Raw genomic sequence first — 27857 nt, 5'->3', positions numbered from 1 at the left:
CTCTAGGCTTGCCAATCATCCGTACATTATGAAAAGCTGTTCTAGTGTGAACACGCAGGAATATTGTGCAAAAATACCAACGTGCGGCTGTCACACAGGCTCCTACATAGAGGACTTGGAAATACGCTTCTTTGGCGTAGAGAAGCAACTGAAGAGCCTGAAAACAAATAAGTCGCCTTGTGTAGATGGAACCCAGTTCATTTCTACAGAGAGTACCCTGTGGCCGTCCACCGCAAAGTACCAAGCGACTGGGAAAAAGCGCCGGTGACTACTGTAAAAAAGAAAGTTAGAAAAGGGAAAGAAAAATAAACCGGACCTGCACCATTACAGACCGTTATCCCTGGCATGGATTTGCCGGAGAACTCTTGATCACATTCTGAGTTCGAATATAACAAATTTCCTTGCAATAGAAAAGTTTCGGTCTACAAATCACCACGGACTTAGAAAGCATTGCACGTACGAGCTTGCCCTTTTCTCGCATGACATCCTGCGAACAATTGATGGTGGACAGTTTTCATATTCCTAGATTTCCGGAAAGCGTTTATCACCGTGCCCCACTGCATACCGTCGCCGAACGTCCGAACACAGGGATTAAATTCCCAGAAATGCTAGTGGCTAGAAGACGTTTTGTCCGCGACGACGAGTGTTCATCGGAGGCAAAGCTATCGTCAGCAGTGCCCCATGGAAGTGTGACTGGAGCGCTCTTATTCTCTGCACACAGAGATGATCTGACATACACGGTGAGCAGATATTAGCGGCGGTTTGCTGATGAAAATGAATGTAATGATCGTATGGCATTATTGGCCGGGAGGCCCCGTTCGGGTTTGGTCGCCAAGTGCAAGTCTTACTTGAGTCGACGTCACATTGGGCGAATTGCGGCCGATGATGAGGATGAAATTATGATTAGGACAACACGATGCCCAGTCCATGAGCGGAGAAAATCTCCAACCCGTCCGGGAATCGAACTCGGGCCCGTTATACGGGGGGCAAGCACGTTACCACCTAGCTAAGCAGGAGGACTGGTTTGTTGATGACGCTGTGGTAAGTTAATGTGGATGAGTAGGAAGAAGAATACCACAACGAACGCAAACAGCATTAGTAGAGTGCCGTTTGGCACACTCACATTGAAGAAATGTCTAGTCGTAACGTTGCAGAGAGATATGACATTGAAAGTGCACTTGAAGTTTGTTGTAGAGAATGCGAATGGTCGAATTCGTTTTATTAGGAGAATTTTGGGAAAGTGAAGCACGCCTATAAAGGAGACGGCGTAGACAACGCTAGTGCCACCCATTCTTGAATACTGCTCGAATCTTTGGCATTCCCACCAGGTGGTTGTTCGATCAGGTAACTAGTTTTATAAATGTGCTGTGTGAACTCAAGTGGGTATCCCTGGAGGGAGAATGACGCTTCCTATTTGTGAGGAGCAGTTGTCTAAATTTAGAAAACCGGCATTTTAGGACAACTGTAGAATGATTCTATTGGCATCAAAGTACATTTCACGTAAGAACCATGAAGAAAAGACGCGAGAAATTAGGGTTCACACGGATACTTTTAGATAGTCGTTGTTCTCAGCCTCTATGTGCGAGTGGAACAGGAAAGGAAATGAGTAGTAAGGCGCAGGGTAATACCGGAAGTATCTTGGTAATGAAGCACAACAAGTTTTACTGTCTTGCCACATACTGGCGATAATTCAGTTTTTCATCAGTATTTACCATATCAGCCCTGTTTTCATATGTTGTAGATGCTCGCACTAGCCTAGCAGTAGTTGGACAGGTGTGGGTTTCGAAAATCCCTGTTTCTTGTGATCTTTGTCTAAGTCATCTACGGACACGTTGATTGCAATTTGACAGCCAGAAAAAGAAGCGAGTCTCATCACTAAACATTACTGAATGCCACACAACGTCCCAGCTGCCTCTCGCTCTACACTATCCAAATCTCTGTTGTCTGCGCACGGTGTCAGTGACAAACGACGCATGATAATGGAAGGCCTCAATCCAGGTTCCAGTACTATGTTCCATACAGTTGCTAGTGTCATTATGCCCATAAACGCTTCTTGGATTTCAATACTGTCATCCCCCTTTCCGTCTTGTCCAGTAGAATAATTCTACGATCATCTTATAATTTAATCTTTCTGAAAGGGCGAGTTCCTGTTCTTCTAGCTACACGGTTGTCCTAAGTCCAACTAGTCGCCATTTTCTCTGCAGTCATTCCACTGTTAAATGTAAACTTTCACGGCCACAAAAGCCACAATTAATAAAATGTTAAGGGCGATTATGACACGGTCGTATGGATTTCACATTTAAACTCAACGTTCCGTCCCCACCTGTGGAGGATATTTTCAAGGGGAATCGTAGCTTGTTTTGGTGTCCGATACACATCCTGGCTCACTACAGACTTCAGAAAAATTCTATTTATGCGTGCTTCCGTGCAGTTGCGTGACGTCACATGTTTTGAATACTCCAGCCTAATTGGCTGTTGTCTCCTGTCATAGTCTGATGTTGCTCTCACCACATGGTACACATCTTCTTCAGCACTGGAATCCAAATTTCATTCAATTTCACGCATTCCTATCTACTTCTAAGGGTGTTTTACAATCTAATGGTCCATCTGAATAGCCTTTCATGATATTCGCTTGTGGCTGCTAGTATCTGAGTCTTATCAAAATGGATATGGTGATCTCCTGGTTCCAAAGCGTATTCCGAAACAACCAATCTGTCAGTCTCCCCCCTTGCAACTACCCTTGGGCGCTTCTGGCCGTTTTCTGAGCATTCTTTTTGTAGACCGTTCTTTTTTTAGTACTCACGTACAACGACTTGGAATCCCTTAAATTCCCGCTTTTCCCAGCGGTTGACTAGCATCATTGGCCAATTTTTAAATAATCTTGTATCTTCCGTCTGGATTAGTAGATTACCGCGACGTTATGTTTCTTCAATTTGTTTCCTTTATGCCGGGAGAAACTTCCTGAAAGGAAGGCCTTTCGCAGGCGCTTGTGCATCGCTATGATTTCTGCGCAGTGGTCTTAACGCTCTTTTTAGGTCAGTAGACGAATAACCATTCCTGAGCAGTGCACTGCTGAGGTATTTTACTTCAGCGGTAAGCAGCTCTGGTTAGCAAATGTTCCTTACTCTATCCGTCAACGTTTTTATGATGCCTCGCTTTTGTTGTGGGTGGGGTTCGTGTCCCGTTGTAGGTAACGGTCTGTGTTATCGGGTTTCCAGTAAACTGTGTGGCCTATGCTATCATCTTTTTTTTTCTAGAAAACTAGAACATAAAGAGAATTAAATCTTCCACCTGCCTCCTCATCCATGTTAAACTGAATCTTTGGATTAACCCCGCTGACATGTTTCTTGATGTCAACTACAGCCAAGTGTCTGTAGGATTTGTCGGTATGATTCTCGCATCTGAAAGGTTTCCTTAAGGTTAATCTAATCGTCATAATGCTTACAATGTCCTTCACCTATAGGAACGGCTTTTTCCTGCACTGAAAATATTGTGAATAAGCTCACAACAGGATGAAATTGTGATCAATATATCCCACAGACGTGCCTGTGTTTTGTCAAAGTGATTATGGCGAACACATTCCACTTACCTTAGAGTACTTTTACTCGTGGGCTATGTTCCACATTCCTGAACATCTAATCACGTATGCAATTTTAGTACATTAGAATCAGCTTAAAAGTACATGAGTATTAGGAAATGTTGCGAACTACCAATATAACGTAACATCACTTATTTGTCCGACGCGTTCTCATTACTTTATGTGTGGCTTTCTTCCTGTAGTATTTTGCGCTTATTACAGTACTGAAACGTGAGGAGTTAAACGCTTATTCACTCCGCAATTTTTGTTTTCCTTGAGTAATAATTTCATTTGCCCTAACACCAGAGTAAGCTCAAGAAATTAAATCTGCTCTAAAATATGGTTCTTCATTCTGTAGGCAATTTACTAATCTCTTTCGACTATACACAATCATTTTGGTAAAGGTTATCTTCAAATTATAGAGAATGCTTTCTTTTTTGTGTCTTGAAAAGTGTGTTTTTCATACATCTCGAATCTTCTTCGCGTAATCAAATTTATCTTTCATGTCATTTATTTCTTTTTCCCTTTACGTATATCGGAACTCTATCATCGTCTATATCTTCTCCAACAACTGCATTTCGACCCTGTAATATCATAATACGACATTTCGAATTTCGTTTTCTTGATTACTACGACAACGCCATAGTTATTTCTACTGCGTTAAGAAAATCAATATCTGCTACTCTACGCTGCAGCTATGAGTGACACTGACTGGGTGGACCTGAAACAAACCATTTTAATTGAAAGGAAGACTTGTGTTTGGAAAAGGTTCCAAAAGTTCAAAAATTATGAGAAACTTGAACAATTTTACGAACCCCGATACTTTTCTCTCACGAAGAATTCTTTTTCAATGATGTCAGATGAGCAAGCCCCATAGACTTACGCGAGACCTAAATCTACCACGAGTTCCTCTCGACTGCCAAGAAATTATACAGAAACTCCTCCTCGAACTGTGATACTGCTACCGTCATGAAATGGAATATTTTATTTTATCTAACAACTGCTTTAGGTAAGTTCTCACTTGTGGCTAAATGTTTGTAGCGATATACAGCTGTAGAGTTGGCCTATGCTGGACCACCATTCGAGAGCGAGAGAAGGAGGTTAGTGTGTAACGTCCCGTCCACAACGAGGTCACTAAGGGCGGAGTACAAGCTCGTTTAGGGGAGGGAAGGGGAAGGAAATCGGCCATGCCCTTTCAAAGGAACTATCCTGGCATTTGCCTGAAGGGAAATCACGGAAAATCTATATCAGGATGGTTAGACGTGGATTTGAACCGTCGTCCTCCCAAACGCGAATCCAGTGGTGTAAGCACTGCGCCACTTCGCTAGGTCGAGACTGAGAATATGTCTTTTGCAGATATATGTTACGGTTGATGGCTGTGGATTATTTTCAGATATCTGCATTTATAAATGAACTATTTTTCTGTGGGAAGTAGCAGATTTTAACTACGTTATCAGTAAGTTACCACGTGCAGAGCACTCATCGGAATCAACAAAATATATAATTTGATTTTTTGGGAGATTACTGTCATTAGTAATATTCTTGTGTTCATATGTTCACAATTATTTTGTAACAAATCTTCCCTATTAGAAAATAGTACTATTGTGTGAAATTTTTGAGGTACCTTTATGGTGAGATTCTATTACAGGTCTAGAATATGGCGACATAGCTCTAATAATAAAGAAACATGGAAGAGTTCACGTTTGGTTTCATTAGCTTGTTTTATAGTGAATCGCGTTTGCAGCAGCTGACACCGAGTTTCTATTTGCAGATTGTCGATGGCAACGCAAAGACGGACGTGAGCAACCGCAAAGACCCGGGCATGTTCTGCGGCGAGACTGAACAACCGCAGACGTTCATCTCGGAGACGAGCTTCGTCAAGGTGGTGTTCCACGTGGACAACTTCACGGACCAGACCTACTTTAGCTTCGATTCCCGAGCAGAGCAGCAACTGGAGGTGTACCTGCGGTACGGCCACCATCCTGAGCTCTATCCCAACAGGAGGGGGGAGGTGATTTCAGGGTGAGTGTCTCATTAATGCATTATGGAAGCACAAACTATTGTCATCGTTATTTTTTAGTCAGTATGTACTTGTGCAGCACCCAAGTAATGCGCTCTTTACCTCGCATTTGCCATCTGCATCTGAGTCAATGTAGAATATAATTCGAGGGTGTGCCAATAGAGCAGGTTATTCCTGGCCTAATGTAAGATATTGGACTCACGGTGTAGACTGCAGTTTTGTTAAGCGAAGACTGTTTGAGCACTGTGGTTTTTAGGAGGTTGGGCTCATGAGAGGCAGCTGAGTGTGTGAAACCGGGAAAACAGCGCAAGACAGATGATGAAACCATTAAAGAATTGTACACATTTTCTTTTCTAAGTAGTACCTCTAGCACTGTATCCATAACAGCGTATTACTTTGTTGTTTGGAATTTTAAAGTTTATTCAAATACTACATGGTGCCTGAATGAAAAAAGTTATATTTAGCTCTATCTTAAGTCGTCAGTATAAGACCTAAGGAACTTCCATGTGCTAAAGTTCTGAGTGGTTTCCCAACTAATACGATAAAAGATGACAAATAGACCAGGGAGAATGTGGAATAGGTGTCAAAACAATTTAGTGATATTACAATTAATACAGTCAAAAAGACAGATTTAAAGCAACTACTGGCGAGCATGTGGTACACAGGCTTCTAGGTTCTGGGTATACTATGTAGACCTGTCAATATAATCACTAAGGCCGTTTAATTTTCATTAGAGGTCGTATGCATAATTTATCGTAACTTCACTTTTTATTCTGCATGTTATTTTATGTACGCATTTGCTTGGATTGGTAAACCGTGAACGTGCGGAAGTGCACTTGACGTTTTAGGCGGCAAGAAAGGTACGTCTACGATCCTAAGACACAGTTATTCCTATACTTGGGCAACTATTAACGTTCCGTGAAGCATCAGCAGCAACGTTTCCCAACAATCACAAATCAAGAATAATTGCTACGACAGAGAATGTCGAATGAGGTTACCGATCATCACAAATGAAGAGGTTAAAAATACTTTCCGCGCTTTATACTACATTTTCAAACGCATTACATCTGTAATTGGCATGAGGAACAAATATCAAAAACACAAGTTCTTTGTTCCTAACAGAGTTCTGAATACATTGTACATCTTGCCAGCCTGTGCTGTGGCCATTTTGTTAATAATTATTTTGATATGACGTACATGTCACTGGTAAAGAAGTGAACTCCTAAAAGGAGTACATCCTAATTCCATTATCGGTGTAGCCGTGTTCGGGTAATCGATGTCACGGATCATCCTCTTTGTTGTTCCTGAATAGTTACGTGGCTGGGCCGTTACATAAGGATTTTATGGTGCGGAATTGATTTTAAATTTCATATGTTGGCTACTTACAGATTTTTAAAAGCACAAGACGAGTAGGAGAAGAGCCGCTTTCTGGACAGAAACTTGTACCTTTAGAACCTTCTCAGAAACTGTCCATTGAAACACACTACATGCCCAACAGTTTGGACCCACAGACTGAAAGAACGAATCAATCAAGCAGTTTACAATGTAAGGTACCATTTAACAGGAGTACATAAAAAAATATTTGAAGGCAAAACGACGAGGTCATTCACCACGATTAGCATCATAGGCTGTCATGGGTCAACAATTTTTACCTCCCGTCTACGGCCACTGAGACATTTATGAAATGTAGATTTAATGTTGAATTGCTTATTACTAAATGGCTAATGTTATTCCTTTAAACTCCCTATTACGACGGGTACTACACTTTGAGATATTTTATTTCAACATTGGTTTAACTTGAAACACTCGCTAATAACATAAAACGACAGAAAATGATTAAAAATAGATTACAACATAGACCTATATCTTATCTTTGATTTGTCACAATGGGAAAAATACAAACAAGGTTTATCTCGTGAAACCGACTGCTCTTGTCACCATGTGAATTTTCAAATGATTGGAAGAGGTTTGCACTACCTCACAGCAACTTTCGCAAACTGAACAATACGATGACAGAATGACTTTAAGGTTTTCACTGGTTAAATAAGTATATTTTTACTATGTTGCGTTTTTTCACTTGGCTGTTTGGAAACACAGTGTTGCAGCAATAAAAGACCTTGCACTCATTTCTGGATCGAAAAACTCTTTCACTGAGTCAAGAATACATCAATCTATCTACAGTAAATTACTTGCTAAAAGGTTCCACTGTTGCTTAAAGCAACACAAACACACACACACACACACACACACACACACACACATACACACACACACACATATATATATATATATATATATATATATATATATATATATATATATGTATCTGCACTAGTGTTGCACCCATGCACTCCTCAACGCACCCATATATAGGGAGGGAGGGGAGGGGAGAGAGAGAGAGAGAGAGAGAGAGAAAGAGAAAGAGAAGAAAGATTGAATTAACGAAGAAGTGAATCGCAGTTATTTACATCGTTTAAATATCTTTACAAATACTCCTTGAAATGTAACAAAAATATAATAAATTTGTTGGACCCCATTACATGATTATAAGACGTCACAATATTAACTGATCCTTTGAAATATGAGCAAACATTATGGTAACCTTTAAATGAATGCATGACTGTGTTTTCACCAAAAAGGTGTTCATAAGTATTAAAATATACGCTCAGATAGCTTAGGCAGAAATATCTGCAGCAAAACACAGTGCCCGTCATTATAAATCGAGATGAACTAGCCATAACACAGGGTGGTTTCCGGCAGGGGACTGAAAGAAAACTGGTGGACACGGAATAGGGAAATTATGTGCGGAAAAGGCGACAGTGCTAATAACGAAAGAAACAGAAATTTGCCGCTCCCCGTAAATAATCTCTCTCTGTCCCTCCTCCCACCCCCTCTCTCTCTCTCGCTCTCTCATTATTTATCTTATGCCTTTGTGTGTGTGTTCATACGTTGATTGTTGATTTTTCAATTATTTGTTGTAGTATCACTGTTCGGCTCTGTCGTTTCTTGTGAAAATGTAGTACTTGTAATTCTCAGCAGATAACCAGTACATTTTTTTTCAAATATCAATCATCGAATACTAAAGTATGAGGACGCCAAAGACTTGGCTACATTACTGCAGCGCACGCGACATATGCTCTTTACCATTTCGTCAGGCTGAAATCTGCTCTCTTGTGTGTCACAATGCGATACACGTTCGTGGAATTCCTCGTCAGCATATTACCCTTCTCGGCACAATCTTGCCTCACATAGACGACATTAACGCACTATTCTCTCCATGCATGTCGGAGAAGTCACCGCCGCTTACAAGATTTAATGGGGGGATTTTCAGCGTCCTAACGACGCCCATGAGATACGTTATGACGGAATTAAGAGTATTTAATGTTACCTTAGCGCTTGCTGCAGGCACTAAATAACTCTCAGGAAGGAGCATGGTTCTGGAATATCTCCAGCTCGCAGTCAAGACGGAAGCTTTGCTCCTGCCAAGTGGGGCAGTAGGGAAGAAAACAACTTCAGTAATATTCTTGGCACGCTGTTAAAATTTAGTGACGGGAAATAAAAGAAAAAAGAGAATGACATGATTTTGGCAAACACTCGTTCATAAGTTAAGAATTGATTTCTCATCAATGATATCGAAGGGAGCAGCAGAATGTTGTTGCTATACCTTAAATATACTAACCATTTTGAATACCGCAACACAAATAAATCATCTTTCGCTTCAGTGATCTGCGCTTAAAAACGTTTATATCTGATGCGTCCTACCAACATTGCTTGTGAAAATGATCCTTGATACATTATTATGCGATTCACATAATTAGTCTCCACGATGCGGTATGATGTTAATGATAGACGTGCGGTATCCTCAGGCTAGATAGCAGTCAATCTTAGTGAAACCATTTGTAGCAGGGTAAATTACTTTAATGGAACCAATTTCTCTATACAAGATGATTCAGCTACTCGTGCCGATGGGTTTTTTGAGACCTACAACTCCTTCAAATACCACGCCCAGGTGTTTCATAATCTCTCGCTCGGTATGGGCAAACTATTAGTCCAACAGAAAAAATGAACAGGGGCTTTTTATAGGAAATTTAATCCAGTTAAATTTTTTATTGGGGTACGACAGAGGACGTGGAGTGGATTTATTCAAGAAAAATGAGCAAAACTGACCTTCAGATACGTTTATCTCGAATAACTTGAAAACCGTGGCTTTAGAGACATCCAAATACGAAATAGAACTACATTATATCTACTACAGAAAGGTTAAATTATTTCTGTAGAAACAATCCTGTCAGAGGAAAATCCGCAACTGAGCATTATAGCAGAGGTTGAAAATACCACGTAGTTGTAAGGTTCTATTACTTAGTTCACGACCGATTTCGGGCCATTACACGTGAAGATGGGCTTATGGACTCCACGCTCAGCGCTCGCTGCTAGCACACCGCGTCTTTTACTCGTCCACCACGCGCTCCGAGTCACAGCACTAAGTTACGACACCTCAAGATATGCGTATAAGAGCGCGAAACCGGTCGTGTCACAAATAAAAAAGCCTTACAACTGCAGCGGCATTTTCAACCTCTGGTTATTTCTGTACGTCTAATAGTTTGTATGCATCGAATCAGAGAAAATGAAAATCGTGGTTTTTGAAGGTGTTGGAGATTGCATAAAAACAATCTGTACAGAAGTTGTATCACCCTGTAAAATATTTCTGCAGTGATTTACGTTTATTTCAGAAAATGAGCTTCCTGAAAGTGTCCGTCAGACAGTGTAGTCCACTCTTTCAATTGGATATTGAAGCTACCCATCATTCACATGACGTAAAGCTCTTCGCGTCTTGCACTTGTTAGGAAACGTGTGATGGTACGTAATCGATGTTGCCATGCCTACATGACTGTTACAGTTTATGTGGAGGAATTACAGTGTTTCCGGAAATTCCCGCCATAGACTTCTAAGACTTCTAGAGTGGAGAAAGTACACAATATTTTGAACAGGAAAGCATGAGCGGAAACGTACTGTTTCCGTTATACGACGGTTTCAGTTAAGATGTGTAACACGTCCATGTTTGCTGAGGGTAACAAGTCTCATAGTTGCTTCTGCTGGTATGTAGTAGCATAGACAGGAGGGCGTGTACTGTGCCACTTAATGGCCGTCAGGAAACATGATTTCAGCGTGATGTTGCACCACCTCCATCGGACATGCGTTTTGGAGACATGTCAACAGACGATATCGTGAAAGATGGATAGGCCGAGGTGGTACAACGGTGAGGCCACTGAGATTGCTGGATGTAACTCCTGTAGTCTACTTCCTGTGGGATCGTGTGCAAAGTTTAATTTACGAGACTCCTGTAAGGACAAAGGAATATCAGTTAGCACGAGTCCTGGCCGCTACAATAGAAATTGAAGAGACATCTGGTGAGATGGAGAGTGTGTACCAGGTCTTAGGTAAAATGTCTCTAACACCGTTTGCGGTCACCACATCGAATCGATATTGTAACTCATCTTTGTGTCTGCTTTCGAATTGTTACGTAATGGTACTACTGCGACATTCCTAATTCAGTTCCTCAAGCAGCAGTGGGTGAGTTAAACACCTGAACTGAAACCCTCCGGACACCGGTTTCTATTCAAATCATTCTGTACCCACCCCCTCTACAAGTCCCAGAAGTTTATAACGGGAATTTCCGAACACCCTATAGAGCCTTGGTACCTGATTAACTTTAATTGCATTGTTGTGTGATTAAAATAATGCACCTATCTGTAGGATCTTTATTTTTATTTTATGGCCAACATTTGACCACTTTAGTTGTTATTCCGAATTAGGTTCGTCGGTTTTTTTGGTCCAACACTTTTTCATTCATTCAGATCGTGTTCGTCTCTTCGCACCCGAAGTCACACTTCACAATCTCTGTTTGTTACTTTTAATTAGTAGTGTGATATGTTTGTGCTGAAGTATTTTGAGCGCGTCTGTCTTGCCACCCAAATCGTCCATCGTAATCTGCCGTTTGATCACGTCTTCGTTGATCTCTAGGATCCATCTAATGCTGCTATAACTATTCCATAACTTCAACATTATTCTCCTGCTAATTCTGTTTTCTGTCGTCCTCAACGAATGTCCTAGGAAAGTGATCCAACTCATTTCCATTGTATTCGACACTGGTTTTATTTTCCTATAAATTATTTCATTTGAAGCTATTCTCCAAACTCCGTCTTTTTGGTATTTTTTATTTATACATGTTCTGAATATCCTTCCTTCTATTTTGAGTGAGCTGTCTAGTGCTACAGTGTCGTAAATGTTATTTCCGTCCGTGTGACTGTTTTGTAGTGTTTCATTTTCCTGGCTAATGAAGGCACTTTTTGTTCTATGTGTTTTTGGTATCATGAGGTGTTTGCATCAGTTTGCTTATTATACTGTGTCATGATGTTTTCTTATTCAGGTTGTGCGTTATTATTTGTCCCAAGTATTTAAACTTTTCAACGATTTTTATGTCATATTCACCAGTCCTAATTATGTTTGCCAGTGATGGTTCCCTTAGCATTATTACTTTTTTTCAAAAGATACTTTAAGGCCAATAATCTGTGCTGTTTCCTGAAATGGTTGTGTTTGTTGTTTGGCTTCTTTAATGTTGTTGGTGAAAAGAGCGAGGTCATCTGCCAATACTACACAGTTCAGCTTTATGTCATCTTTTTGTGTTCCTACCTTAATGTTCTTTGGATTGTCTTTGTACCATTGCCTCATTATGTATTCGAGATAAGAATTCTAAATAGTGGTGACAGGCTGTCTCTCTACCTTAAACCAGTTTTTACAGAGAATAATTCGGAAAGTTCCCCTCTGAACTTAATTTTTGAATTTATATTTGTTAAGATAAGTTGTATCATTGTAATTCATTCTGGGGTAGTCGGAAACGTCTAAAAAATTTTTACAGTGAGAGATATGTAAAGAATGGTATGCTTTCTTAAAATCTGTAATTCTAATTGAGAGAGGCTTGTTTCGTATGCGGTAATAAGCCAAGATTAATTTCTGAGTAACTATTCGTTTGCCACAGTTTCGCCAAGGTCTGTAGCCCTCTTTGGTATTCCCTCATTTCCTTATCCAGTTGTTATTTTATCCTGTAATGTAAAACCTTGGAAAAAATCTTGTAGGTACAGTCCTCTGTAGTTGACTGGATCACTTTTATCTCCTTTCTTATGAAATGCGTTAATCATAGCTGTGGTCCATTCGTCAGGGAATTTTTCGGTTTCCCTAATTTTTTTGTAAAATAATATCTAAGGATAATGTTGCTTTACCAGTCTACTTCCACATTTCCGCAAACACTCGATTTTCACGACACGATTTCTAATTTCTCATTTCTTTAAGAGAAATTTATATTTCTTGTGCTGTGGGTGGGTATATATTTTCTTGTTTGGTTTTTGCAGGGATGCTTGCGTCCATTGTTAAAAGCTTGACAGGTTCATCACAGTTCAAGAGCTTGTTGAATGCTTCTGCCGTTGTTTCTGCGTTTTCCTTGTTATAACGGGCTATCCTCCCATCTTCATTTCTCAGCAGTAGTATGGGAGGGTAATGGGAGGGTTATAATTATGTAATTGTTTATCAAAGGTTTTCTAGTAGTTTTCTTCAATGGAGCTCAGTAGAGCCTTCTGATATTGCCGATTTGTTTTATGATATTTTGAGATTTTTTTCTGATACTTTTGAGGTTAGTGTCATTTTCTTCTGTTTTGTGTGTTTGAAATTTTGTCTAGGCTTGAAGTCTTTCATCACGAATTTCATTACATTCCGTAGTGTACCATACATGTTTTCCAATTTGATTTACTTGGGCCAATTCTCCAGCTTGTTGTTTTAAAATTGGTATTATTTATTATTGTATTTTGTGTGTTTTCCTGATATTTGACATTTTTGATTAATTTATGTGGACATGCTTTCTTTTATCTCCAATTACTCTCTGTCTGTTTTTCCTTGAAGCGATGAATTTGATTTTGATTTTGACCATATAGTTAGCTGAACCCATGTCCATTCCTCGCAGTACTTTAACACATAGAATTTCTTTATGAAAGTATTTGTCTATACAGACATGGTCCAGCTGCCATTCTGCTCTGGTCCAATCAGAATGTATATATGTCATAAGTTTGCTTGGTTTTCTTCTAAAATATGTAGATTTAGAGATGAATCTAGGTGTTCTGCAAATTTCTCCTAGTCTCTGTCCATTTCTATTAGTTCTCTGCACCATTTTTTTATGAATGTAGTTGTAGCATTAGGTGCAACTGATGTAAGAACATGATTAAAGTACATTACCACTGCTACTGTAAGCATATGACTGTCTACATTGGTGGCAACTATATCTAACGAATATAATAAATAATTTGGTTTAAAGTTTTTAATGAGAAATAGCTAAACTATTTCCATCACAAACCACATTACAAAAACAAATAATCCTTGGGTCACCATTTTGTGCGATAATTATTAATTATTTCAGGCAAACAGATCATTGGCCATGTAATGAAAACAAGCAGGCAAACAATTCCTCACACCGTGCTAAATAAGTCTGGTGAAACACACGAAATGGCGTCGCCTTGATATATTTACAATTATCCAGTACTGAAGCCCTGAAATAATAAACAGTTGGATAGAATGTGACATAAAAGGGAAGTTCGGAAAGCGACCATGTATTGACTTATATTATTTATGTAGTGTTAGGGCTTGATGGAGTGCAGCAGAATGAAAGATGCTGAAAATATCTATTGTATAGCCAAAATCGGTAATTCTGTCCAATAACTTTGCCATCATGACGATTAAAAAAATTATATAAACACCTGTGTTGAGCACCAGCAGATTCAAACATGTGTGGACAGGAGGCCATGTCATGATTTCATAAGACTTCGGAGTTTTAGAGTATATTAACTGGCCTAACTGGTTGAACAAGACATTGACAACGATTGACAGCCGCCTGAAATTAACTGATGAATGCGAATATCTTGACAGGATCAGTGTTAGGTGTTGACGTACTACATCTAGAATGATTATAACCAACTCAAATTTTAAATCTACAGAACACCTGCAACTACAGACATCATCACCAATAAAAGTCCATATCACCACAAGTCGTATAAATATGCATACTTTAAGTGAATTATCACAAGAATCATAAAATTATCGCTGGAAGAACAATCAATATAATATGAAATTACGACAGTACAACACATAACACACTAAAAAATTTCGAACCAGGTATAGTACTCAATATGTACCAAGATCACACTATACCTAATGCAGACAGTATACATAAAGATACAGCATTTAAAAATGTGAAAAAACCAAAGCCAAGCTGATACGTGCGCCAACAACATATACAGCCAAAGCAACATATCACACAAAGAAACAAATCGGTATCCTCCTCAGTCCTAAGTTTACAATGTATCAATGGAAATTTTATATCTGTGGTCACTGCATTGATATGGGACAAAATAACACAAAATTATAAATTTAAAAGAAAAATATTTTGATTGACCAAATTTTAGGACATTTTCAAAGTGAATGTTGCATATGTTACAATATACAAGGTGTTAGATGTATAGGTACAGATATTCTTATGATTAGTATCTTAGTACGTATTCACTACAGTGTGTTAGTTATTTTTTCACTGAAGCTAACAGTCTTCCACAAGAACATCAGATAATTTACTAATTAATGCTTCCTGCACAATCGTAACAGCACAATGAAGTGGACCACTTCTGTATGTATAGACTAGACGATTTGCGTCCATGTGTTCAAATTTGCATAGTGACCTGCTGTTCAGGAGAAAAGAAACATTATGGTCTGCTTGTGCCGCACGAACTTTGAAGTAATTTCGAGCCTAAAAGCAAACCACTGATTGTAACTAAAATCATTAGTCTGCAAATGAGGTACATACTGATGACACATTTGTTCAGTACAGTGTCCTCAGTAATCAACAGAAATTTTGAGCATACCATGTATGTGCAGTGCTCAGAAAACTAAGCATTAACCATCTAAAAATTAGGAGAGTAACAATACTGGAACGTGAAAGTATAGTTCGTTGCCGAATATAGACCCAGTGCTTCACCGAAGAAAATATACGATAGACCAGGGTATCTTGACATGTTTCAGCGCATTCACAACTCATTCGTGTCAAGATTGCTGAAAGCAGTCAGAATGAACCTTTATTTATCAAAGCATGCCGACATAACGATAAACAGTTTTCTTCAAGCAGACGCCGACTGGGAACATGGAAAAATGAGAGCAAAAGTGATGTACAGAAAGCACATGGTGTAAAATATATGCTAATTAGGACTAAGGAGGTTATAGAACAAGAAAATACAACTAGCATTTCAAACTACCAACAACTTGCAAGCAAAGCTAAGGTCAGTAAAAAGCGACGTCACTATGTTTTCTAATCAAGGTGTCTACAAAATTTCCTGTGGTAGATACAATAGCCTTGTAACCAAAATTATAAATCAGTGATAATACCGTATAGAACCAAACTGCTTATGTCATCGGTCCCTAAACTGATAGACTACTTAATCTAACGTAAACTAACCTACGTTGCCCGAGGGACGACTCGAACCGCCGACAAGGGGAGCCATGCGGACCGTGACAAGACGACTCAAACCGCGCGGCTACCCAGCGCAGATACAATAGTTTTTACATTGGACAAACAGAAGGAAGTTTTAGCATCAGATTTTACATTCACTGAAGAAATAAAGTTCAGAGAGTGAACATAATCGAAAACGTTCTGAAAATTGTATATAGGATACGAAAAGGTCAAACCGTGAGCATTTTGGAGGAACTATAAATTTATAAACACACAAATAGATACCCGAATGACATCCTAATTGAACAAATGAACCTCATACACTCATGCCCGAGGGACGACTCGAACCGCCGACAAGGGGAGCCATGCGGACCGTGACAAGACGCCTCAAACCGCGCGGCTACCCAGCGCAGATACAATAGTTTTTACATTGGACAAACAGAAGGAAGTTTTAGCATCAGATTTTACATTCACTGAAGAAATAAAGTTCAGAGAGTGAACATAATCGAAAACGTTCTGAAAATTGTATATAGGATACGAAAAGGTCAAACCGTGACCATTTTGGAGGAACTATAAATTTATAAACACACAAATAGATACCCGAATGACATCCTAATTGAACAAATGAACCTCATACTAAAAAATCATCTGGAAAACTTAATTAACATAATAGAAAAAGAAAAAGGATGAATAGGAGACGTTAAATAGAAAACAACTGAGAGCATTAAGATCCACATCTATATAATGAATAATATATTTGAACAGGTATAACCTATTAGTAAACGTAATGCATCAATGGAACGATCTGTCATCAGACAACCGTCAAAAAATAATACGAAATTTCTATGGAAAGTAAATACATGGCATACCTTAACAACACAGTAAACAAAAGAAATTACGTTCCCAAATGCTTTATGGACGTCAATCCATCTAGACGTATATATAGTAAAAAAGGCAGAAATCTCTTAGTACAGTTAGATAGACGTGAAATAAAATACTTTACAAATGTAATCTCAACAGGAAAATTTGAAAATAACACAAAGTCCGAAACAGGCTTGTCTTAAATCCAGGTGAAAACAACACGAAATAAACTATTTGCAACTAATTATGTAAAAATAAAAAGATGTCTTCCTACTTGTTTGTAACATAGAAAATTTGTGCCAGACCGGGACTCGAACCCAGATTTCCCGCTGATGGCAAACTTCATCAGTTACATCGTTAAGTTGCTTCATAGGTTGGTGTATTAGCGTTGACAGTACAACGCATCTACGAAGAACTGAGTAACAATCGCAGCCAAGCAACACGGCACACGAACAATGGTCGTTAAAAGATCCTTACCGATAGGAACATGAAAAAATGTTTTGCGACTTGTCAGTGACAGTAGGTTTCTAAACGACAAGCATTTTAAGTACCAGGGACCACAGGTATATCTCTACCAGTATTATAAATTTGTGCTAAGATCTTATGGGACCAAACTGCTTAGGTCATCGTCCCCTAAGGTTACACACTACTTAATTTAACTTACGCTATGAATAACATACACACACCCATGCCCGAGGAAGGACTCGAACCTCCGACGGGGGAAGCCGCGCGGACCGTGATACAATGGACACCCGCAGTTAGGAATGTCACAGAACTCCACTGCCCATGGTGGCATAAGATATGAAAGTCTTCAGTGGGCGAGACAACACAAACTGGATAGTAACTGCGTGGACGAGTGTAGTGTGATTCACAAAGTCGTTATCATGACTCTTTTCAAACAACGTTGCAAAATGTGGACCGACGGCTCAATGAAGCGTTTCATCTGCAGTATGTGGAGGCTGATTCTGTGGTCTGTGGGGGCTGTTCTTCGTACCATGCAGTCATTTAAGGTCCCATGACCATAGATCGGGATTCTTATCTCAAAATCGTTTGGGACCAAGTGCTTCTCTTACTTCTAAATATTCAAGATGAGTATGCTGTTGGCACTCTCGTCTTGTAAGATGACAATAGTCGTTTCTATACGGTAAAGTATATATATCTATGATGTGACGCCCATGCTGCGGCCCGGTGCATTTCCAGGGTCTCACTAAATCACACAGCCTTTAATCCCACAGGGAATGACTAGGACTCTTTGGAACAGCGGATGAAACCTAACAATCAGCATACACACATTTGGTACCTCTACTCGATGTAATAAGTAATGAGTGGCTTCAGCTGGATGTGGAATACATAAACATACCTGTACACTCTCTTCCTCGGAAAATTGACGCACTTTTTAAAGTTAGACAGGGTGTTACACAATATGAGTATGTCGTCTGGAATTCGCAAAAGGTTTTTGTTCTACTGTGTATATTTCCTTCTTCATCAGAATAATTGGATTAACTGGTTTATTCTGAATGGACTAAAATATTTCACTTGTTAATTAACGAGTATCATTGTACTGTTGCCAGGAATATGAATTTACGACCAGTGAAGCAATGAAGAACATTGAAAAGTGTGGAAAAATCTACGAGGTCAGAAAACAGAAGGATCTAAAAGAATATTTCATCACGCCTACATCGCTACTTGACCAATGCACAAATGCGAAAAACATGGATTTCCTTAAAGTATCCGTGATTCGTGCTACTAGGAAATTTTTTTCTGCGGCCGGAAACCCTCAGCACAGTCAGGAAGTCAATTGTGCGAATTCTTTCGCCAGTTGCAGGACACTTGAATATTACAATACAAGTGATACATTTAATCTTCGATCCATTTTTGTCTACAATAACGGATATTTCTAACCATTCTCTGACTTCTAGCATCTTCCCAGTAGCCTGGAAAATGGGGCTCGTAAAACCTCTACCTAGGAAGGAATCTTCCAAAGAACCTTCTGACTACAGACACATTAGCATTCTGTCAACAGTATCTAAGGCTTTAGAATATTTATTTCACTATTAGCTTAGCATTTGCTTAACATAGAATAACTTCTTCCATGATTACCAATGTGGTATTCAGGAAAATGGCAGCATGACGACAGCTCTTATTTGAGAAACTGACGAACTCGAACAAGCTATTGACGAACAAGAGGCGACTATCATGTGCTTTTTGGGATTCAGCAAAGCTTCCAACGCTTACTCCACTAGCTAAATATTACAGTCGGACCTTTTAACAAAGAGATCACGATGTAATAATGTAGTACCAGAGGTCCCACAAGTATTAATATTGGGCTCATTCTTTTTCTCATTTTAGAGCGTGACTTAGCTGCCCCTACCGATTTAATTTTAAGTACCTCGCGGTGTTATATCTGGCTTTCAAAAACCAAGAGTGGGATGTTTATATTCTATCGCTCGTTACGTGCTCCCACAGAAAAAAATGAGCCGGGCATTTTGGTTGGAAACTCAACGTAGTCAAATTTTGTACTGACATATGTTTTCGCTGGAGGACACGGCTTTCGATTTATTCAAGAAAAACGTGTAGAAGTGACCATCAAACGCACCTCCACCTTGACACTTATACCCCAGGGTTTCTAGCAAATTGTTCGTGGCACTCCTCCCTTCTAATGTACAAATCTTTCTGAATATGCGAGCTATTCTCGATATTCGACCATTTTTGCTCGCTATTGAATGAACTGTTACACCACCAGCATAATCGGTTGTTTCGTTAATATTATTAATTTAAAAGTGTCCGTAAGGATAATGAAAGAAAAAAAAAAACGAGTGTTGCAAATGTCACGTTAAAAATAATTACGGTGACAGTTCGATCAAAACCCTTTCAAACACAGTATGTTCGTAATCTGAAGGATGTTATTGTTTATTTTATGCTGTTAAAATTTACAGCTCGACTAGGCCCGAGGCATAATAACGCCAGTCAATCAAAAAGTCCACAAAAGATCGAATATGGGAAATAATTCGTGCAATCGCAAATTTATGTACAGTGGTAAAAGGGAGTGCCTTGAAGAAAAAATACTAAAAACCCTGGCTGCTGGATGTGGAAGGAGTGCGTTTGAAGGTTACTTTTCTAGGTTTTCCTTGAATCATTGGGAAACTACGGCCTCAAGAGAAAAAATGTCATACTAAGAATATTTAACTACACTACATTTTCGGCGAAAAGGTCGTGCTTATTTTTTCTGTAGGACTAATAGTTTGTGCGTAGTGAGCGAGAGAATACGAAAAACTTGGGAGCTGATTTTAAAAGTCAGATACAACATTGCGTTTTGCATAAAATGACCTCGGTACGGGAAGCTGAATCACAGTGTCGACTGTTATCTCCCATTTCAAATGTCATTTATACGTGCAAACCCATTAAATCTGCACGCAGACATTCAGAACGTAACAGCTGACTTAGTTCCTCTGTCACAATGGGCGCAAAACATAGGTGTGAAGCTTAACCCACCTAAAACACAAGCAGTCTTAGTGGCTCACAAAAGACAGTACTCCTGGGTTCAAAGAATCTCTTCCAACTTAACCCTGAACAGCACATAAATTACATTTTCTTCTTCTGCAAAGATTCTGGGGATAATTCTGCACCGTCACTTAGGCTGGACTGAACACACAACTTCCGTCCGTAGGAAGGTGTCAGCGTACTTTGTTTACCACAGAAATGTAAAAAAGCATTTCCTCTAGAGATTTAAAAGAAACTCATAGAGTCACTAACATTCCTCATAGAGTCACTAACATTGGGTAAGCCTATTCTCCAAAGACTTTCGTATGAAATTTGACGTCGGTTAGAACTAGCGATGAATACATGTGTGCGATTAATGTCTGATTTACGCTATATTGACCGTATCACTTCTGCCCATGAACAATTATCATGGCTACGTAGCGATAAGCGTAGAGATTATCACATCCGAAGTTTGCTGTAATATCTTCTCAATCACTGCACTCCTTCTTATTTATCTTCAACCTTTACAATACTGTCTGAACAACACAATTGAAATACTCGTTCTCAGCAAAGTAAAATCCCCTGTGTCCCACTACACAACACTCCCACGTTCCCAAAATTATTTTCTGCATCAGAAACCCGACTTTTTAACAACCTCCACAAAACACTACAGAAAGTGAAATCCTTTCAAACTTGAAAAGATAGCCTCTATCACAATAGTTATCTGCTCTGCAGCTCGCTCTCGTGAACCCCCTCTTTGTGTACAGAGTACTCTGTTAAAATCCTTTTCTTTCCTGGCAACCACTATCACTTTCATTTCAGTCTTCATCTCTCTCATTATTCCTTGCACGTCTTCTAGGAAACAAGGCTTCAAAAGTCCTAAACCAATCAATATCATTCTTAATACCACCATTATCTTATTATTATTATTAGTATTGTCGTTATTATTATTATTAGTAGTAGTAGTAGTTGTACCTTCTATCAATAATACAGATTAATACTATGTGGTAGGTATGATACAATTAATCAGCATCATTAATATTTCCTAGAATATTTTATCATCACTTTGGTGTTAGTTTATTGTCCTTATTGCCAATTATTATATTTATTATGTTCCTTGCGCCCTTGTTAACAGGATACATTTCGTCGTTGTTTTACAGATCGGTCTACCAATCTTCAGAAAGGAGTCAATTCTCGTTCACCTCCACTCCTTCATGTGAATGTACTTTTGAAAGATCGAGAAGAGCCTCTTTTGATAAAAAATTCTATATAAATTATTCGTTATAACATAACTCACCTCCATGTTACCACACTAAGTATTATAGCATATACAGACATGCACTACGATGTCTGTCATGTCAGCTATATACGAATTTTCCAGTGTAACGCCTCAGTCCAAGTAGGACACACCTGTTACCTCTTCAACAATGTAAATACGTCTAAATCAAATTGGGGACTGAATCTATGCTAAAAAACTGGGAACAAATGTTACTCTTTTAAATATACTAATTATAAATTTACTATGGCTCATTTACGCAAAGTTTTTATTTCGACAAAAGGAGGAAGTATTCTAGAAATGCCTACTTTTTATTTCAGTTACTTAGGGAAAACAACAATAATTATTTTGTGTCAGTTCTTAATAATTTTTCAATGTACGCATATTAGCCACGTACAAGGAGCAATATAATCAGACCATCATTCAATCTATTTCAAATAGTTTACCCCAGTTTCACACGTCGGACTGCCGTGTTCCACCAGCCGTATCACTTAGCACAGCATGACACCAGTTGATTAATGCTTAACACTTAGAAACTGAGTGTACCAATACATGTGGTGACATCACCATTCGTAACTTCTGGCGGTTACTGAAAATATTTTAGGCTTAATTCATCTGAAGAAAAATTCTTTTACAAATTGTATAAGAAGCCAAAAAGTACTTTGGATTTTTATTTCATTCGTTGAGTTGATTATACCCCACGAATATATCCGCGTCATATTATTGTATTCTCGCATGGTGGTTTCGTTTACGCACTAAATAAAGGATAGTAATTTAATTTTAATCTGAAATTTAAAGATAATGGCTGATTCTGACTTTTGGTTTATTGTATTGCTTGAAATTAGATGCACAGCTGGAGTGTAGCAATAATGTTGGCTTATATGATAATATGAGAACTTCTGTGACTCAAATTTCATCTTGTGATAGTTTGGTGCTCAATGTACACCTACACATTTAGCTCTCAAAAATGATTCTTCGAATTTAGTAGGTACATTTACTAGGGATGTTAGACATCTTTCTTCACCTGTTTTTTCAGTATCACTTTTATATAATTTCTGTCATTGTGTTTTGTTCGTCGAACGATACTTTTTGGTAGAATGAAAACAAAAATCTTTACTAACTGGTGTTAATCTGGTAAAAAGTATGTAGTGTCCTCCTCGTAGGAAGCGAATCATTCGTAATTCACTTATTTAGGTACAGGTTCCCTTAGACAGTAACTCTGCTCTCCCTACACGGTTCCTAAAAAATGTATTATCGACAGCTTCGGTTATAATCTTCGTCTTTTATTTCCATGCGTACTGCCACCAGTCACTAAAGCGCTATCTCAGCTGCTGCTGGATGCAGAAGCAACAGAGCTATCACATGCCTCGTTTGCTGCCTGTTCTTCCTAACAACTTTTCGTACTGTGTTGTACCAATTCACTCACCTTCTATACCTCTCGGTATTAAATATGGTCACAGTTTGTAGTCTTCCGGGTTCCAAGCAATACATGAATCTACAAATGTATTACTTGAAGAATGAAAGGTACACGGCGAAATCGTATTTACACACCTGATAATATGCAATTCCTGTATCACAGGTCCTACTGCGAGCGCGTGTTCCGCGACTGCCGCCTGCAGACGTGCTACGTGCAGTCTCCCGCCTACCCAGGCGTCTACCCCAGGGGGCTGCACTGCCGCTACCACCTCAACACCAGGCAGCCTTTCATCAAACTGTACATCGAGAACGAGGAGTTCAACATCGACGGACAACGATGCGAAAACATCATGATGTGTCCTATGAGACCGATCTCATCCGGACAAGAAAATTGTCCCTACGACTACATCAAAATCTACGATGGCAAGGACGAATCCTCGCCTGTCATAGGTAAGTAAGTGTTTCGATTATTATTGAGCTATATTTGCTAAATACTCTGTTCTGAAACAGCACATGTTTGTATCTACAGTCGCAGTTTGCTTATTTTGTCTGCTGACTAAATATTTCGATACACAGTACCAACTGCAGACCATCCCCTGAGCACCAGTCGTCACGCTTGCTTCCCAAGTAGGTGTGTCAGATACTATTTGTAGTGCTGAACCTTACTCACTAGTGGCAGACCATACTGATCCTACAGATCCCATTTACCTTAGATAAGGGTAGAACCTGAAGTCTCTAGGAAAATGTCCTTACATCTGGTTCAACTTAATTCGCCAAATTTTTGAATAAAGAATTGTGAAACACTTTTACTGCAGACTGAGCTATGAAATAAACACGTTTGTCAGATGAGAGGGCAAAAGCAAAACCAAATAAACTGTGAGGTTTCTCACTTTAGAATCTGTATGCGAATATATTATTTGGATAATCCTTAATTTCAAATTAATTTGGCTGCGAATAATCAACATTCCCGGCTAGCGGAGCTTTAAAATGAGTAACAGCACCTAAAGAGTAGTAGCTTGTAATTTAGAGAAATTTTCAAGATAAGTGCGCTATTTAATGCTCTAAGAGCTAAATCGGTAATCACATAGTCCTCAGGACAAAACGAATTGTAAATTCAGCGGCATAGGTCTGCTTGAAATCGGCTCAGTCATCACAACATTTTTACATTGAGCTCAAGGAGACATCATGTAAAGAAGTTCGCTTTACACTACTGGAAAACAATTCGCCTATGCGTCAAACGTATAGTCTTTTCTGGCAGTGGTCTGTAAAGAAATATCACGATAACTTCATCAAACTAGGGTTTCATGCACAATTTCAAGAGTCTAAATGTTTTCCATATCACTTAAACCTTGATAGATTACAGTGAAGGCCACACCTGATAAATAACGCACATACCCTTCTGTCCAGCCACCATCGTTCACGTTGGATGAGACTTCAGAGGAAATACAATTACTGATAAAATGGTAAGTCGTTCCTAAAACAATCCTGAAATTGGTTTCCTAAATCTGAAGGAATCATTATTTTATATTCATGTGTCATAAGCTGGCATGAGATACTAATAATTCTTAATGGCATACACCTATCTAACATGTTTTCATTCGTCGCTTCTCCCTCGCACCGTCTCTTCTCAAAGAGTAAACATTGTTTACTATGTGACATGAGAGTACAAAACGCCTCTGTATCTCGTGGTCAGTGCATAGTATATAACGACAGCCATTAAGTTCGTTCCCGTCCCACTGGAGAGTCCAAGCAACAAATGCATGTGCAGGTCAGCATATTCTCAAGGGTCCAAAACGGCGAGAGCAACGTCAGAGGGAGACAGAGTTTCATGAGTCTATGTCGTGTGCCAAGCTCCAGATTATATGCACTGCAGGGCCTTCAACTAATCCCACAGTCAGCAGGAACCAGTCGCATGAAGTTTCCTTCTGGCCAGGTCGTACTTAATTTAAGCCGTTGGCATCTAAGCCCCCTATCTAATTGAGCAATACTACAATGCTTGAACTAGCACGACGTTGCGAAGTTGTCAGAATTCTATGCGGGTGTCGGAGTGGTGGTGCCACGTGGTGTTAAGAAATGAAATCCTCTGGATTTTCTCGAAATTGAGGAGAAACTGAAGCTCCAAAAAGTAAATCACCAGTACATGCGCAGTGGTAAATTCAGATGTTGGCCTTGACTGAAACGTTCATCTGACTGCTCAAAGTTGTACCGATTTGTAAATTTTGCAAATCTCTGTGAATAATTATTAACTCTAAGGAATAAACGCCATGCATTGTTCGAGCAACCAGTAAATGAAAGTCACGGGTCTAATTCAACACACAATAACTTCGAATAAAGAGCAGATACCGCTGAGGCAAGTATATTATTCAACAAATCAACACAGCAAATGTGTCTCATACCTCCCTACGTGATGTCAGGTGTTTAAAATCAGCCAAGTTCAACATCAATGCAATTAGAGAGGGCTTCCCGCAAAATGAATGATCTACATGGAGGCACCCAGAATTTGTTGGCCGCCACTATGGTCACACAACGTCGTATTAGGTAGGGTCACTTCCAACAGCACACCCGAACACAGCGTGGCACCATACAGTAATAGGGTGATTCAGCTACCCTTACCGGTAGGTTTCATGTATCCCACTACAACTTCAAAACCCACGTGCGAGATATTCATATTTTCTCGCTTCTTGCCTCCAAAATATTAGTCCTACAGAAAACGTGAACCGCACTTTTGTAATAAATATGTTGTATTGGGATTCGTTTTCCCTGGAGGCTAGCGTTTTTGAGTTATTCAAGAAAAACGCGTTTTAGGATCACTTTTGTAAGTTTTTTTAATAATTCAAAAACTATGGCCTCTAGGGGAAACGTATGCAATACAAAATTTAGCTAGATTGAATTCCCTACAGAAAGGATGTGTTCACTTTTCTGTAGCGCTAATAGTGTGTACGTAGCGAGAAAGAGAATATGAAAATCTTGCATGTGGTATTCGAAGGTGTTGTGGGTTGCATAAAACTCATAGAGAGGGACAGCTGAATTACTCTGCGTAAGTTGTACTACATGTTAACACATAATACATCTAACTACCTATAAACCGCCAGGCCACTTAGCAGTATTTATTGATAAATTCCTTTGTGATGCACTAGAGGACTGAAATAACGTACCTGTGGTCGTTCTAGGTGGTCAGTGAAATACTCCACACACTTTTTGAAACGGAAATCATAAGGCTGCATTACAAAATCTAAATTTTGCGTCAAGTTAATTTCTTTTATCGTTCTCAGTGAAGAAATGGTTTCGCCAAATCAGACAATTTTTTTTGTATTGGGTTGATCTGGATCGTTTATTTTTTCATAAACCTGTTAATACGAGGGCTATTCGCTTGTACAAGTCCGGTCTGTCTTTGAAATGGAAAAGTCCAATGACAATTTGCACAGATGTTTTGGGTATTGTCTCTAATATGCCCGTCGATCGCGTCGTGTCACTCTTTTCAGTTATCAGCGAACAGTGAGCAGTTAAAAACGCCAGGAAATAGTGTCTCCCGCCAATTATCAGTATCCGCTGAGAGATTAAGCCTTATTTCGTTTAACCCATACGGCGCAACTGTTATTCATTTCGTTCTTCATAGATATTATCGGTCATACGCTCCAGTGCCTTTGAAGACTTTCGGTGGAGAGTGTTTAGTCAGCCATCCAAACAGCCCGGACTCGGCTCCCTCTGAGTTTAATGCTCGTGTGAACCAATGACTACGGAACCGACATTTTGGCAAAGGAAAACAACTGCGGAAAACACAGGCCGCTATGTTCTATAATGAGGGTATCGGAAAGATAGTACGAGGATACGACAAATGTCTAAATTGTAGCCGCGGCTATGTGGAGTAGTAGCAATAAGGTGTGAGTTTCGAGTTGAAATAAAATATTTTTGACTTTCACTGTAATTTTCATTTCGCGACAGATTTGGCCTTTATAAACCAATAGCCCTCGTACTTCTGATAGCATAAGCCAGTTTAATGAGCAGAGCATGACGCGCAGCATTGCTCTTAGGTGTGTTCTGCGGCATGGGAAAGTTCCCGTACTCCATCATTGGCACGTCGGAGGACCTGCTGGTGGAGTTCTCGAGCTCGGCGGCGGGCCCGCTGCTGAACACTGGCTTCCACTTCAACGTGGGCAGCTGGCCGGGCCACGTGGAGACGGCGGGCGTGCGCAACGGCACGTGCGACTGGCTGCTGAGCTCCGAGGCTCTCGCCTCCTCCGGGGACTCTGAGGGCATCTTCCTGAGCGTGGCCCACTGGTACCCGCCGCACACCTCCTGCACCTACCTCATGCGCGGACGCCCCGGCGAGGTCGTCCGCCTCTACTTCCCCAGGTATGTTGTCCGTTCCTATTTCTGAAGGGCTCCACGCACGAGAAATGGATCGTGGCAGTGCGCCGCCAAGTTGCCAGATCTGCCTGTAGATCGCAAATCGATGTGACCTAACACTGATCGCTAGAAATTCCCAAACACTTGGATGAATTGCATAGGACGGATCGTTCAGGTGTGGCAATATGGCTGCCTGGCTGCGAATAATTATTATCTGGTTATGTAACTTATATTAAACTGGTTATGTAAGCTTTTGTTTCATTTCGCTACCCCATCTCTGAGTAAGCACTCCCTGTTACAATTTATAATTATTCAGGGAGCCACGAATCACTCTCAAAAATGAGTC

General features: G+C 39.7%; 1 protein-coding gene across 1 annotated transcript in view; it reads left to right on the top strand.

The window, feature by feature from the left end:
- Positions 1-27857, top strand: part of LOC124775433 (cubilin-like) — a 532844-nt gene that overhangs the window by 448256 nt on the left and 56731 nt on the right. The window contains exons 3-5 of the mRNA XM_047250266.1: positions 5349-5599; positions 23328-23614; positions 27196-27517. Coding sequence (XP_047106222.1) covers positions 5349-5599; positions 23328-23614; positions 27196-27517 — 860 coding nt within the window. The remainder of the gene's footprint in view (positions 1-5348; positions 5600-23327; positions 23615-27195; positions 27518-27857) is intronic.

This window comes from Schistocerca piceifrons, chromosome 2, assembly GCF_021461385.2.
Source record: "Schistocerca piceifrons isolate TAMUIC-IGC-003096 chromosome 2, iqSchPice1.1, whole genome shotgun sequence".
Taxonomy (NCBI): domain Eukaryota; kingdom Metazoa; phylum Arthropoda; class Insecta; order Orthoptera; family Acrididae; genus Schistocerca; species Schistocerca piceifrons.
This window is presented reverse-complemented; position numbering and strand designations above follow the sequence as displayed.